A 14,942-nucleotide genomic window follows, 5' to 3' on the forward strand; every position below is an offset into this window, starting at 1 on the left:
CCATGTCGCGAATCAGCTTGCCTGATATACTTGGAAACCCCGAAAATTGCGTTGCTCACAAAACGTCAGGGCTGCTGTATACGCCGATCATCTCCGGCAGTAGTGTTAAATTGTCGCATGGATCAATGAATGATCAAGCCACCATTCAAGGTGACACATAAGGTGGCTTTAATAAGTGTAGTTTTTTTTTCTTTTTTCAAGTGATCACTTTATTTCGCGCACTATGCAGAAGCATTCAGTTACACACTTTGTTATACGCTGTCGACATTTTACGACCCCAACTTCCATCTGTCTCGTTCACCCTACTTTTTTTCCTCGTTTTAACGTGCTGTATTGGGTTCATCATTCACCGGTTATTGATTACCGTACGTCTTTTTTCACAACGTATGTTAAGAACATGCAAATGAGTGTCGTAGCTAATCGACACGAGCACTACTTGGAACTTAGAATTTTATATTTGCAGTTATTTGAGACGGGAAATTACTCAGCTCTAACTTGTAATTGGGGTAATCGCGATAATGTAAAAAAAAAGTGGTAGCAATGCAAACTTCTTTATCCGCGTGCGTGAAGAAGTATGCAATGCGTGACGCGTTGTGTCGAGGCAATGCCTGGAAGCTTGTGCAAAGGCAATAACAGCAGCTGCCCCCGTTGTTTGCCTCTGCATGATTGCATCAAAACAGTGATATTCCTATCATAAACCCTTTATTTCTGTAGAACTTTCAGAACACATTTGGGCCGTACATTATTTTCAGTGTTACTTGCATTGGTAAGGATGACGACACAACAAAGGCACCGTGAACGCAGAAGCAAGTCGTGTGTGCAGTGTACCTGTCTGTCTTGTATCTTCCTCTTAGTCAGTGTCAAATAGCATGAATTCCAACATCGCCTCGTTCGTCGACTAAGACACACGTCAACCAGACGCACGTATTATCTCCTTTGTTACACAATTCCGGGGGAAGGGATAAAAAAAGTTTACAAGAGGTAAGACCATCCTCTAAAGATGCGTGTGCGCTTCTTTATTACACATATGCGAACAAGCGCTTAACCTGCTATATCTTAAGAACAGCATCAATGTCCACACTATCATAAGTATGGAATAACTGCAGTGTAGTGGCTTGAAAGCGTCATCATTTGCACAAGTCAACAACGGAGACGCTATACTGCTAACGATTGATGCGTAAAGGTTCAACATAGCAAAAACAAACTAAAGCTATATATTACGCCTACACAACTAAGTCCGTGAGCTTAGAAATAAGTACAATATACTAGAGATTTTCATTATTAACACTGACTTACATTTCGAAATTTGAATGAAGATATTACGTCATCCGTCCTGAAAATCAGCGCATTCGTGTCAAGAGCCAGGAAGCGCAATGAAAGTCGACAGATCCGGACGCAAGCGATGCTCTTTTCAAAAGAAGGAATGTGCCTGTAGGTGTAGGCGAAAGAAACACGCTAACGACAGCCGCCTCCGAAGATCAACAACACACATAGAGACAACTTGGAACGCGCGCATCACCGCCCGAAGAGTGACGACACTCCCAAAGTTCACTCTTTTTCGCTCGCTTCAATGTAGGCCGCGAAGTGAGACAAGGATGAGCTAATTTGAAGGAGCCCCAACAAAGACAAATAAAAAACGCAAGAAAACGAATGTTTTTCTTCTACGTGATTGGCGCGTGACAACATAGGAGGGAGTCATGTCGCCCTTCTCGCTGTGCTGACAAAGATGATGGTGGCGACAGAGACACTCTGTTCTTTTGTCTTAATATCCCACTTTCTCGCGCTGATTTCCACCCCTTTTTCGGAAGAGGCGAGCGACGTCGAGGCCGAGAAAGTGCTGCGGGTATAAAAGCCTCGAGTCGCCAACTTGTCGGCAGCCTCAGACGTGCTTGCCAGCGTGTGCACTCCGCCGTGCGCTTTAAAGGCGCCAAGCGAAGCGAAACCCGAGCGCTCGTTCAGGCGGAAGACTAAACCTCAAGTTTTGTATTTTTCTTTTCACCTCAGAAGTTTTGAGCAGGATCCACGGAATCTTTGCCTCTTTATCAACGCGTTTTGTCTTTTTTTTTCATCGCCTCCGAAGGTTGCGGTTTCGAGAGACGCTACAGGAATGCTGACGGTACGTAGTTCACTCTTTCACACCTTTTAACGGTCCCATTGATCAAGGGCGTAGCAGGCATTTTTTTTTTTCAGGGGTAAAGGGGGGGGGGGGACTGGGGGGCTGGAGCGTGTAACTATTCTTTAGGTTCGTGCGTGCGTCTGTATGTGTTCGGGGGCACATGCACATACCGAATCTCTAAATACTAGGGGGACGAATCCTTCCACACATAGAATTCCCCCCTCCCCATCTCCTCCATTTCCGTCGATCTGCAAATGGGTTGCACTTGCCTGCGACAGATGTTTCCACATAAGAATCGGCGCTTTCTGGCAAAACTTTGGTGTAAAAAGCTGAAAAAAGACAGAAAGACAGAACTATGGACATTGGTGTTTTGTTCTACTTTCTTATTGTAATACCGAGCACGCACGTAGCCAGGACTTCTTTACAGGGGAAGGGGGGGGGGCAAAGCTCAATTTTTTTAAACAAAGCCTTTTCATATTGCGAATAGAAAGAGATTTGGCCGAAAACATGGCCGACTTGGTGGATATCGAAGAAGGGGAGGAGGGGAGGGTTGCTTATATTGCCAATGCCTACTTGCCCAATGCCGGGCTTTAGTACATTATCCTATGCTTATATCCAGATGGCACTCACGACTGTGTATGTTCGGAGTCCCGCGCATTTTAAAAGTCTTGTAAGCAGTGTTTTGATTTTTGGGATAACACAACGCGTTAATAGTGCATAGCTGGTGCAGTCTGTACTATTCTCGTAGATGGGTGGGCGCGAAAATTTGGCACGTAGTAATAAGGACATACGAGCAATCTTACCACAAAAGCGTGTCTCTTGCAATAGAGGCGAAGTGCAGCAGGCTCATGTACTTAAATTTAGACGCGCATTAAAAAAAAAAACTCCAGATGGTCAAAACTTCTGGAGCCATCTACTTCAGTGTCATTCGTAAGCATATTGAAGTTTTGAGACGTGAAATTTCAACAAGTATTATTATGCTACGGACTTTAAGTAAAATTGCACCCAGCATGAATTTATACTTTCGGAATAACAGTACACTAATACACACTATGAAAGCCAAGCTTACGGTGAGATAAGAAAAAGAAAATTTGTGATAGTATAATATTGGCATTTTACGTGTCAAAACAACAATATGGTTGCGAGGCAGGCAATACTGAAGAGCTTCATCAAAAGTTTTGACCGTCCAAGAATCTTTAACGTGGCCCTAAATCCAAGTGCACGTGCTTCTATACTCTTAGACAAACAAAAAAAAAAGCCCTTAAATCTTTTTGTAGCTCTGGCTTGCCATGTATGCCAGTCTAAAGACACATGTCTACTTTCTTTGGTATCATTATACTCCTTTGAGGGGTCGTGTGAACCGCAAAAGGGTTAACGTGTCTTTTTAAAAATAACTATATAGGTTGCAAGTGAGGAATATTTAGAAAAAGTCACGCATATTTTTTTTCTTAGAGTATAGTACTTTTTTCTTCCATTCTAACCTTATTGCCTTCGGAAGCGAAACAAAAAAAAAAAAAAGCCAGTGTGCCAGTGTGCGGTTTGTCAGCTGCATTGACTGTTGGCGCTAAATATGATGTGGAGTTCTCACTACAAATTGTTCGTTTGGATTGCGTTCTTACAGATTTTCTTACTAGGCCTTCTACTAGCGACAGCTAACAGCGAGGATGGCAGAGGAGAAGAGGCGCTTGACACAGAAGGTCACAGCTTCGGCAGCCTTGGTCAGGCCACGACTTTTCGGCAAGCTGGAAACTTCCTTCAGGCTGCTCCAACGTACGGACGTTCTACGTATGGGCAGTCGGCAGGAATAGTGAGTTCGAGGAAAAATTACATATCTAATTTTTTTATGCTTTCGGTTTATAAAAGAAGTACTTATTAGATAGCAAGAGTATTGTTTGCAAATCTTGTGATTTCTTTTCTAACATTCTATTTGAACATGTTCTCCTCTCTCTAACATGACAGTTTCCCGCATAAAGCCGAAGATTCAACCTGAACTCAGTGCACCGCAGGTCAAAACTGACATGTAACTTTGCACTCAAATAACATTTATTGATTATTGACTATGTATAGAAAGCTTCAGAAGACACGATAACGCAGCAGTGACGCTCGCTACAAGTAGACATGAATTAGGGATCGCAGCAATTTTTTTCCTTCTCAAGTTCTTTGGTGCCTTAGCACCTTTCTGGTGATCAAAAGGCCACGCGAATTAGTTTCCTAAAATTTATTCGAGGAGACTGTGGTGCTGCGATCGTTCAGCCACCGTGGAAATGATGAGTATATAGTGCACAAATTTGCCCAGTTTTCGTGCTGGCGGTGGTCACTCGCATTTGTGACTTTTTTTATTGCTTTATTTTGTTTTTCTTTCGAATAAAAGAACAGACAGTTTTGAACATTATGATCATATTTAAATTGGTGAATCTAAATGTTTAAGGTGGTGAAGTGCAACTGTCGCTTATGTGCTAACTGTCGTCTTGAGACTGAGCAGCTTCAGGTCAAGCCAAGTCGAACGCAGCCGAAAGTACAAGGATTAGACAAACTTGTGCACTACCCATCATTCCCCCGCTGGATGAAGCACCATGCGTCGCAGCTTCTATAGGCACTAGCTCCTAGTTCACTCTAATGTATAGGAAGCTATATGGTTGGGCTAGTCGGTAAATTTGGTTGGTAACAACTTTATTGGTAGTCTCGTAGAGCTTTCCCCGACCGGGCCTCAGGTCTCGCGCGTGGAAACATCAAGACCTTGCCTAACCACCGCTTCGCGGACTTGATGGACAGCCCAAAGTTGGTCACCGAGGCTGGGGCTCCGTATGGAAGTGGCCCAACGTGATGGAAGGGTTACGGATTTAGCCCCTTGCTGATATTCAGTACAATCCCAGAGCATGTGATCTAATGTGGCAAACTCAATACGGCATACCTTGCATATATTCGTCGGATATATGTTGCGGTATAGTTTGTTCAAAAGTGCAGGGTCAGGATATGTGTACTTCTGCAGCTGTCGTATTCCTTCTGACATATACAAAATGCATCACCACCGCTGAAGGAAGAGACAGAAGAGTTCCCCATGGTATTCCCGCACCATTAAGTACTTCAACAAGCTCAGTTGTCTAATGAACAGTTATCAGCCACAGTACCACAGCAGCCACTTTTATCCCCCATTACCTTTCGTGACAGTAAGATGTAGTCCTATACTTAGTAAAAACAATTAACAAAATCACATTGACGTTTCGTCCCTTACGCAGGTGGCATCCTCACTATACACTGGCCACAAATGTGAGCGGAGGTTTCGGAGTCAGCTGTTTTCATACATCCTCGTAGACGTCCGGTAAAGGGTTGCTGCGGCAAGCCGATGCGTCCCCAACCATTGTTACCGAGCCAACGCCGGTGCATTGTTTAGTTTGAACCTATACCCCATCGTCTGGCAGTAAGACTTTGATCTGATTGAGTTGGTTCATGGCAATAGGAAGGCGCAGTGTGACTGAAACAATGGACGAAGAATACACAACGCACACAAACGCTGACAACTGGTTTTATTTGGCATTAAGGTAGCCTAATATATACGCATAAATATGACATATAGCACATCAGCGTGTTTAGACAAAATTGATAATACCTGATTTTTAAAGCAAAATACACCAACAGCATGACTTTCTCTCTCTCTCTCTCTTGGCAAGAGCCATTTTGGGTTCCGTGATTTCACTACTTTGGATAATTGGGCTTTCGAAAAGAAAGAAAGAAAGAAAGAAAGAAAGAAAGAAAGAAAGAAAGGAAGAAAAAAAGAAGGAGAGAAAGAAAGAAAAAAAGAAAAAAAAGAAAAAAAGAAAAAAAGAAAGAAAGAAAGAAAGAAAGAAAGAAAGAAAGAAAGAAAGAAAGAAAGAAAGAAAGAAAGAAAGAAAGAAAGAAAGAAAGAAAGAAAGAAAGAAAGAAAGAAGTCATGCTTTGGTATATCTTGCCTCATAAACCGCATACGATCATGTTTGATTGAATACTGGTAATTCATTTGTCAGGTTATGGGGCGATCTTGGTGCTAAATAAACCGAGTTATAAAAAAGCGATCGCTTGTTTTGTGAAGTCTTCATTCATTGTTTCAGCCACAGTGTGCCTTCCTATTGTGTAGCAGTATTCCGCGTTGAGATGAAGTAGACCATTTACAATCATTAACTAACCTTGCTTGTGAAATAATATTGCATTTCGTCTGCTCAAGTGCAGGGTAGTGAATCAGACGCACGTATAGTTGACCTTCTCCATTGCTTTTCTTCGCCTATCTTAGCAATATACTGTTTTCATCTATTGCACATCTTCCGTTGATAACGCACGTATTTACGTGAACGACGTCTTCCGCTTCCTCGCGAAGTGGTGCGTCATCCACGCGCGAGTTCACATGTCGTATGTCGTCCATACTCTCGCAGGACAGCCGTCCTCAGCCGTTCGACTTCGGCTACAACGTTCAGGACGAGTTCGGCAACAACCAGTTCCGCCAGGAGAAAGGTGACGAGTCCGGGTCGGTGCAAGGGGCGTACGGTTACACGGACAGCTACGGCGTCTACCGCAAGGTGCATTACGTGGCCGACCAGAACGGATTCCGAGCGGACATCAAGACCAACGAGCCTGGCGTCAAGCAGGAGAACCCGGCCGACGTGCAGCTCATAGTCGAGTCGCCGCCGCAGGGCGTGTTCCAGCAGGCCCTGACAGGCTCAAGGTCCGCGGGCTTCGCCAAGCTCCCTGCTGTGGCGGCGCCCGGCCAACCGAGATTCCCGTCGGGCCTAAATGCGTGAAATGCTCGGGATACGAGCACGCGGAAGCTGCCTCCACGCACGCGTAGGCAGCCGTGTTCACTTCACTGGACGCGGAGTTGATCTGCGCGGGTGCATACAAAAGTCAGTCGCAGATTCAACTCAAGTGGAGACTTTCATTTTGTGATGCAGTTACTTGCGCTGCTCTTGCTAACGTGGGACAGGGGGGAAACGGACACGACAGTCCTCTCATGCGCCACGGTCTTGAGAAGAATGCAAGTAACCGCAGCATGAAACCCTATATGAACTAGCTCAAACCAATACCCTTCATCTTGTGTTATGTGCTCACGTTAATAACAGTGGCAACCTATATGCACGAAAGCGCACAGGGCTATGATAGCGACCTCTACGCAAAGCGTGGGGCTCTACACTTGCCATTCTTATAGCAACTTAATCGCATATCTCCATCTTTTTTCATTATTTCTTTGTTTTCTAGGTTATTGCTATAGTGCGTACTCTGTAGATCGAGGTATCGCGGTGTCTGTCATTTTAGTGTCGAGGGAAATGCCGCAAAGCGTGAGCAATCTAGCAGTAGGTTCTCATTTATTTTCACAAGCCTCACAGCTGAGGTTTCGTTCCCAAAAGATCTCTACGCACTCAAATGCATAGATGTCACGTGCGCCCTAAGGCAAATATGTATAAGTCCTCAATAAATTTATTTGGAATCCCAGTTAATTCTTTGTATGTCTTGTGGGAAAGGAGATACAACACATGTGGTCAACAGGAAATGTATCAGGAAATGATGTGCAGCTCAACTTGTTACGTTATTGCGCACCTTAAAAGACGAACACTTGAAATAAAGGACTAGACGGACACAAGCCTGAAAGCGGCTTTTACGGCACCCCGTAAGTTGTCGGCTCTTTACAAAGTAGAAAAGACAAATGTGAAGGAAACAAGTGCGTGCACAACTAACCACAAAAAAATTCGTGGATTGCGTGGAAAAAGTGGTGTACGTGTTTCCACTGACATCTGGAAAACAATTACGTAGGCCAAATGGGCAGGTGCCTATAATGAAAGACTGCGAGAGCACTACGGCAATATGCATAAATAGGTGCAAGGCCACCTAGGCTTGCATTGTCGAGCCGGATTTCCGTAAAACTAAGGTGGTCGCTATAGGCACAATAATCAGATGACGCGCGAAATAATTGAGGTGTTCGAGATTATCCGCCTGGGAGATGACTGCGTCAATATGGCTTCTTTGGCACTGATGCCTAAAGAAATGATGTATCGCAAACCATAATGCAAGATGTGTGAGAAGTGCGTGTTACCTCGACACGACTGGTGATTCGTATTGTATTGTTTGAATATTTTTGTAATTCATTTTTGTAAAATGTTTTGTAACCATGAAACACGATTGCATAGAAGCATCATGTGTCTGTCCAATAAACTGGGTTGAAAGTTTGCGCTTGTGTCCGTCAAGTTCTTCATCTCGAGTGTTCGTCCTCTAAGCAGTGCGCAATAACGCAACAGTGAATGAGTACCAACTTTCACAAGTTTCGTACTTCGTGTATATCTTCCCGAGTTCTAAAATGGCGGTAACAAGCGGGTTGCTTAAACTTGTAAAATGGCTTGCCAGCATAGACGAACGCAAGCGTCATTGCTACTTTCACGTGATTGTTTTCTACTGGAGGCAAATAAACCATATTATCGGTACAAGATTGTGAAACCACCTTCTTAAAACGTTTATTTCTCGTAGATTTGTAGAAGTCAAGCTGGGAAAGCGTAATGATGCATGCGTGTCATGCGTTATTTGGTTTGATGCTCCAATCTCTATTCACACTTCAAATGTCAATATTACCTCACCTTTACAGTATATGTTGCACAACAATATATATGCATCACGTAGTGGCCGTACAACCACTCACCTTAAATTATAATTCTTACGAGCTCTCTGGTGTCCACCAGTTTATGGTGTAGCGGGCTTGGCACGTATGCATTGTAATAGTCATGTTTTCCAATACAGCGAACGAAGTGTCTAAGAACGAACACAAACTTTACGGTAAATATGTGTCCTCTGTTATTAATCTCCATGCATGAAACAAAAGGAAAGAAGTAAGGTAAAAAGAAGAACTATGGGTGCTGCTCCGGTGTGATACCACTCGAAACTAGCTGTATGTTACCGACAGACGAAGTGACTTTAGGCATAGCCACATCGCAATGAGTTCGTACTACCGCAGAAATGAAACATTCCTAAGGTGCGTACCGATTTTCAAGCCTCGCTAGGCGCATTATGCAATGGGCAACTTGTTTTCCCGCGTCTGTACGGCGTTCCGAGCTCCCGTATTATGACAGGGCACGGTATACCTCACGCAGAGCCACGTCGGTAGACACGTCACTCATGGACACCAAAATAACAATAATAATAAAAGTGACGTGATAGGCCAAGTCACGCCTTTTTCCCACTCCGTCTTGTATGCGGCCGACGCTTGTCCGGAAAAAGGAGCTTGTACGCTGTCTCGGATATTTCACATGAGCTCCCGATGTCTTGACGTTGTTTTATTTCTTTGCTGCTTGTTTTTATATCTTTCTTTTCTTGGTGAAGCTTTTACTCCATGAGCCGGCTGTGCCGCAAGACGTCTTATGTGTTCCGCAAGTTTGCCGTCGCTTTTGTATTTCTCTGTTGTACGTGCACGTCATTCTTTTCCTTTTGGCATACTTTTATACTTGCTGGTGTCTCGTAGACTTCGTGATGTCGGGATCAATAAACCATATTTCCTTAACTCTGCCGTCATGCCCTAACGTCTTCCATCACCCTTTTCATTATTTACAAGCATAATTGGTACACGCCAAAAAAATAAAATATTATTCGTGGCTCCTGTTGGAAATCAATATAACAACCGCACGAACGAGCACTCACGGGCGGTATTTGCGCATAAAAGGGATAAAGCCGCTTGGTGTCACGTTTTAATCTGCAGCAAGTACTGATCTGCCTGTTAGTGATAGCAAACTTTCTTTTTCATTGGATAGTAAGTATAGCGAGTGCCCTTGTCTGAATATTTTCACAAAATCTGTCTCTCACTGTATCACTGTCTCGCACTGCATGCACCTAAATCTATGATCATATATTCAAGAACATACATGCTCATAGATTTAGGTGCATGCATGTTAAAGGTCTCATGGTGGTCAACATTGAACTTGAGTAGCCCTCTCAGTAGTGCTTCGAAATTACATTACAACTTTAGCACATCAAACTAGAAGCTTATTTTTTTTCTTTGTGTAGAGTAGAATGGCAAAGGACATTATTATGAATAAGAATATGCAGCCTGACACGCCGAACAATAAAACCTTTGGTAACTTCGCCATATGGCGTCTCTCAAACGCACACTAAAAGCGCAATAGACAAGCGTTAGATAATACAGCACTACAAAAAGCCTTCTTACTCCAGTGCAACAACTGCTCCTAAATTTTTACTAATACGACTGCTTACTCATACTCATATACAGAACTCCAATCTATATATATTTAAGGTCGAATGCCGTTGCGTAAAATAGTAAGGAGTCTTATTTGGTTCGAACAAGTAAAGGAGATAAGTGAGATCAACAGACAGGTACTGAGATGTGCAAGAAATAAAAGAGGCGTTTCTTTTCATATTCAGGCGTTCATTATCTCAATGCTTGTAATTACGGGCCTCAGACTACCTAACTGTGAAAGATTACCAAGGTATCGCATTCTTATCAGCACAAGCATTCACGCGTTCACAAGCACGCACACACAAACACGCGTGCTTGCAAGAAGATGGGGATTAGTACCGTTTTTTTTTCGCTTTCCCGTTTCACCAGAGATGCATCTAGTTTTTGCACATGATGTGAAACATCAAGAGGACAGCAAGAGCACGGATCTCGATTAGCGCTAATGCGCCGAGGCTCAGAAGGATCAAATCCTTCGCTCGGCGGTGGAAACTCGTGAGCACTGTCTGCGTTAGAATACACTGATCCCAATCACCCGGGTGCCAGGAGGCTCCCAGAATGCATTCACCACTGTGGCGTCGCTAAATTTAACACTCAATTATGCACGGCGCGCCCCTGAACCTCTCCCTTTCTTTCTCACTCTCTGTCTCGCCAGACGTCGCATCAAGCACGCTAATTCGTAGTAGGGAGTGAATGCGTCCGTTCCAGCTCTAACTGTTCTTAAAGAAAGATGGTAGACTGAACAAAAAACGAAACTATGGCGCGGGGATGATTTCGCTCCTTCCGAGGACTGCCTCGGTGACCGCATGCTCGTCTGCGCGCCCCTAGCGACGATAACGCGCTAGCCCTCAGTGACAAGGAAGCGGGCCCCTTCCACTTTTCTGTTTTGTCCGGGGGTCGTCTCATTAGGCTAGGACAAAGGAGGGCCCTCTCTTGCGAGAAGCAATTTGCGCCGCTAGGAGAGCTATCGCTTCGAAGTGGTGCGCTCCGTAGAGGCTAATAAGTCGCTCCTCGCGGCCCGCTTCATACACCGTGCTGCACTCGGGAATCCCATTCGCACGCTTTAAGAGGCTTAAGGGCATCCCGCCTCCACGGCCAACCAAAACTCTTCTCGAAAATCTCGTCAACGCGGGTCATCTGTGGGCGCTATACCGTTTAACGCTCGCGTTGTTACTTCCTCATTACGGGAAGCGCGAGGCGCTGAGAGCTACAGTTTTTGTCTTGGACCGTTTGCCCTCTCTGCGCGGGACGAGGAACGAAAGCAGGGACACGATGATGGATTGGGTAGATGGCAGAGCTTTAAGCGAGGTATAACATGAATGGGGCACGTAAGGCTACACACAAGGGGCGAATATGTCGTTATGGTCATAACGATGGTTAGCCTTCGTTATATGGCATCCGCCTGCAGCGCGGAACCAGCCAACTATCGTGTGGGTTGCACATACCAATAATAAAGCCAATATACTGGTATATGTGAAGGCTAAATTAAGATACGTCACTCCCCCGCATGCGAAGCTGACCGGAAGTTTCGTTGCGGTACTTTCTAGAGTATTGCAACACGCGTCTAATAAAACTTGCACAAACTAAAAGTACAAGTGTTTTGCGATGTTTCATTCGGTAATACGTCCAGTTGCCAACTGTGCGTTATCGCTGGGACGTTATTCACACCAAGAGTGATGGTGGTAATCAAGCCTTTTTTTTTTTTTTTGGCGCCATATAAGAGTGTGGATGTGGCCTGATAACAAAAAAGGCCTTGAATTTGAGTATCATGGCATGAGAAGGACGGACGCATGACGCATATTAAATTTTGATCGCATAGAATTCAAATCACCGTAAAACGGCAAAACCGTGAATCACTTTTTAAACGCAAGTAAGCACTGAGACGAAGATGCTTTGTGGAAAGCATGCTAGCCGTCTACCAATGTATGTCGAGAAAGCGCGCGCGTCAGCTCTCGCGACCAGATCCGAGTTCGCAGTTGCTACTGTGCCGCACTTTAAAGGGCATGGTAGCGTTACGCGTGGACGTGGGAGTGGGATGGCGTCCATACTTCTGAAATATGAAAAAAAAAACTTATTTCGGTCATGTGTTGCGATGCACAATTATTCATTATGTACTAAGACGTATCAACGTGCCGTTTTAAAAAACGGTGGAGGCGTATATAATGGATATTTTCTTCGCTCTGCATAAAGGATAAGTTATCGCTGAAATGCATAGACACGTACACGTATGTGTGTGTGAGAGTTGCGAAGGGTAATAGATAAGTCGAACATGGCGTCAGGCACGATTCCCTTCTCCAAACAACTCAGCTGTCTACGATTTCACTTCGAAGTGCCAACGGAAGGCCAGAAAATAAATAGACACGCATAACCGTACCAAAGATGTTTCATACGGAGAGCCTGGACGATTGTTCCGAGAACGGTCACGCGCCGCTATTTCGGCTCGTTTGAGTGTAGCACACGCATCCATACGGCTGCAGTGATGGACTCGGTACGTCAGTAGGATTACATTTCCATTGATCGACGCCGTTCAATGCGTGGCCAACAGAGGGAAAGGGTTGCTATTGGAAGGGACATGCGGGTGTCGGTCGAATGTATCAGAGCCAAAACGAGACCAGGGGGTCAAGCACTGCCAGGTCCGTCGGCGAGCGGTTAGCTTCCTGGTTTGTCTGGCGGTGCTTACAGGCAGCCAAATCAAACAATAAGAAAAGCCTTCCGCCGAACTCAGGCAGTGCCTTCTTCGCCAGCGGCTTCCCTCTTAGCAAATGATGGCTGAAGGTGCTTCCGCTCAGGCTGCTTTGGCCCTTACCTTATAATATTCATCGTTCAGCTGTCCCGCTTCGAATAAACCCGCATGCTGTCTCCCCTGACGTCTGCGGCGCACACCAAGTGCTTTCTGTAATCGAAGCCATACTGCGTTTTGAGAACTGGACTGTGTGCAGAGGATGGTCATAAGTGAGCATAAAAAATTGTTCCGCTTCTCGAGACCACACTCTCCACATATTTATTGCTAGTTGTAGTTAATTACTGCAGTAGTCATGACAGAGTGTCACTGTCAGACACTTTATTTTGTTTATATTCTTGTTCGCGATGGTTATGAGCCTCTTATATAAGGTATTTCAAAAGATTAAAATTTCACTGAATGCCAGCAACACATACATCCCGATTCATATAGTTCACGATAGAAGAAATAGTGGCTTGCCCGTGTGCTCAGATTAGGGCGCACGTTAAAGAACCCCAGGTGGTCGAAATTTCCGGAGCCCTCCACTACGGCGTTTCTCATAACCATATGGTGGTTTTGGGACGTTAAACCCCACAAATCAAAGAAATAGTGGCTTACACTAAATACGTGTGTCCTGTCATGAAAAACCGTCAAGAGCTCAGTTTCGGCTATCATCCAATGTCAGCGGAAAATAGCAGCCATGTACACTCAAATAAAAACACACGCTCCCTTTCTATATCTGCCAATGTGAGGCCATGACTGCATGTCATGCTGACGTCACTAGGTATTCCTGCGACGAAACGAATCTACGCAGAGGTATCATGTCCTTACGAATAGCAGTTTCACGTTCATTCTTCATGTGTTCATGCCATATCCGCTGTCTGGTAGGCAACGCCCCGTAACAGTCAATAGAAGTTGTAGCGCTCAATCAGTAGATTGATTGATTGATTGATTGATTGATATGTTGGGTTTAACGTCCCAAAACCACCATATGATTATGAGAGACACCGTAGTGGAGGGCTCCGGAAATTTAGACCACCTGGGGCTCTTTAACGTGCACCCAAATCTGAGCACACGGGCCTACACCATTTCCGCCTCCATCGGAAATGCAGCCGCCGCAGCCGGGATTCGATCCCGCGTCCTGCGGGTCAGCAGCCGAGTACCTTAGCCACTAGACAACCGCGGCGGGGCAAGCGCTGAATTAGCAGTTTAGACAGCTAAATGAGTCTGTAGGTTGCATAATTTAAATCAGCGTTGTATGACGGGAACAAGAAAGCGACTTTGATGTGCGTCGCACGCCATTACATCAATGTAGTCTTCCTCGCTGGTAAGTTTTGTCGTAATGAGCTCATTCACTTTGCACGAGCCTACAGAGCTGGTTCTATAGCCTGTTTACTGCTGCACGCTTTTATTAGCACAGGGTATAAGTTCAGGAGGGGGTCCCGTAGTGTCTTCGCACAGCCTGGCGCAATATATAGATAGCAAAGGACAAGCTCCTCCTCGGGCTCGCCGAGGGGCGTTTGCAGGCGCTCGGGCCAGTGGTGCTGATCGACACGCTGGCCTCCTTTTTGACAGCTAATCGCGCAGAAAACCGATCCTCGTTGACCGCCGGAGCGCTATGACGTTTTCTTATTTCGAGCCCGGCTCTGTGTGCGTGTACACATACGGCGCACCTTCGTTCGTGCGTGTGCTTCGCATGCCAACGTCAGCCGCGACGTGCGTGTGTGAAATGTGCCGCTCTCAGGGTATACGGCCCTGCTATACGAAGCTTTATTGGTGTTACGGGGAGCCGAAATTCTGCAGTCACAACGCTTCCGTGGCAAGTTGGTTCCTTTTTGAGCCTCGTTCAGAGATAACACTTGCAAGAACGTCAGCAGACAGGCCGTGCTTATCTAGAGCCTTGTCCGTAGTTC

At 45.2% G+C, this 14,942-nt stretch overlaps 1 protein-coding gene across 1 annotated transcript; it reads left to right on the forward strand.

Moving 5' to 3' along the window:
* The first annotated feature begins 1,750 nt into the window (after nucleotides 1–1,750).
* Nucleotides 1,751–8,306, forward strand: LOC119173487 (adult-specific rigid cuticular protein 15.7). Its single transcript, XM_037424290.2, has 3 exons — nucleotides 1,751–2,116; nucleotides 3,738–3,923; nucleotides 6,520–8,306. The coding sequence occupies exons 1-3, from the start codon at nucleotides 2,108–2,110 to the stop codon at nucleotides 6,883–6,885; spliced, it is 561 nt and encodes a 186-aa protein (XP_037280187.2). The 5' UTR covers nucleotides 1,751–2,107; the 3' UTR covers nucleotides 6,886–8,306.
* Nucleotides 8,307–14,942: the final 6,636 nt, after the last annotated feature.

Source organism: Rhipicephalus microplus, chromosome 5 (assembly GCF_043290135.1).
Source record: "Rhipicephalus microplus isolate Deutch F79 chromosome 5, USDA_Rmic, whole genome shotgun sequence".
NCBI lineage: Eukaryota > Metazoa > Arthropoda > Arachnida > Ixodida > Ixodidae > Rhipicephalus > Rhipicephalus microplus.

What these genes read in the sequence shown, in the direction of transcription:
- LOC119173487 (XM_037424290.2), top strand. An exon ending in ATGGGCAGTCGGCAGGAATA is followed by an intron (nt 3,924 to 6,519) that starts GTGAGTTCGAGG and finishes ATACTCTCGCAG; the next exon opens with GACAGCCGTCCTCAGCCGTT.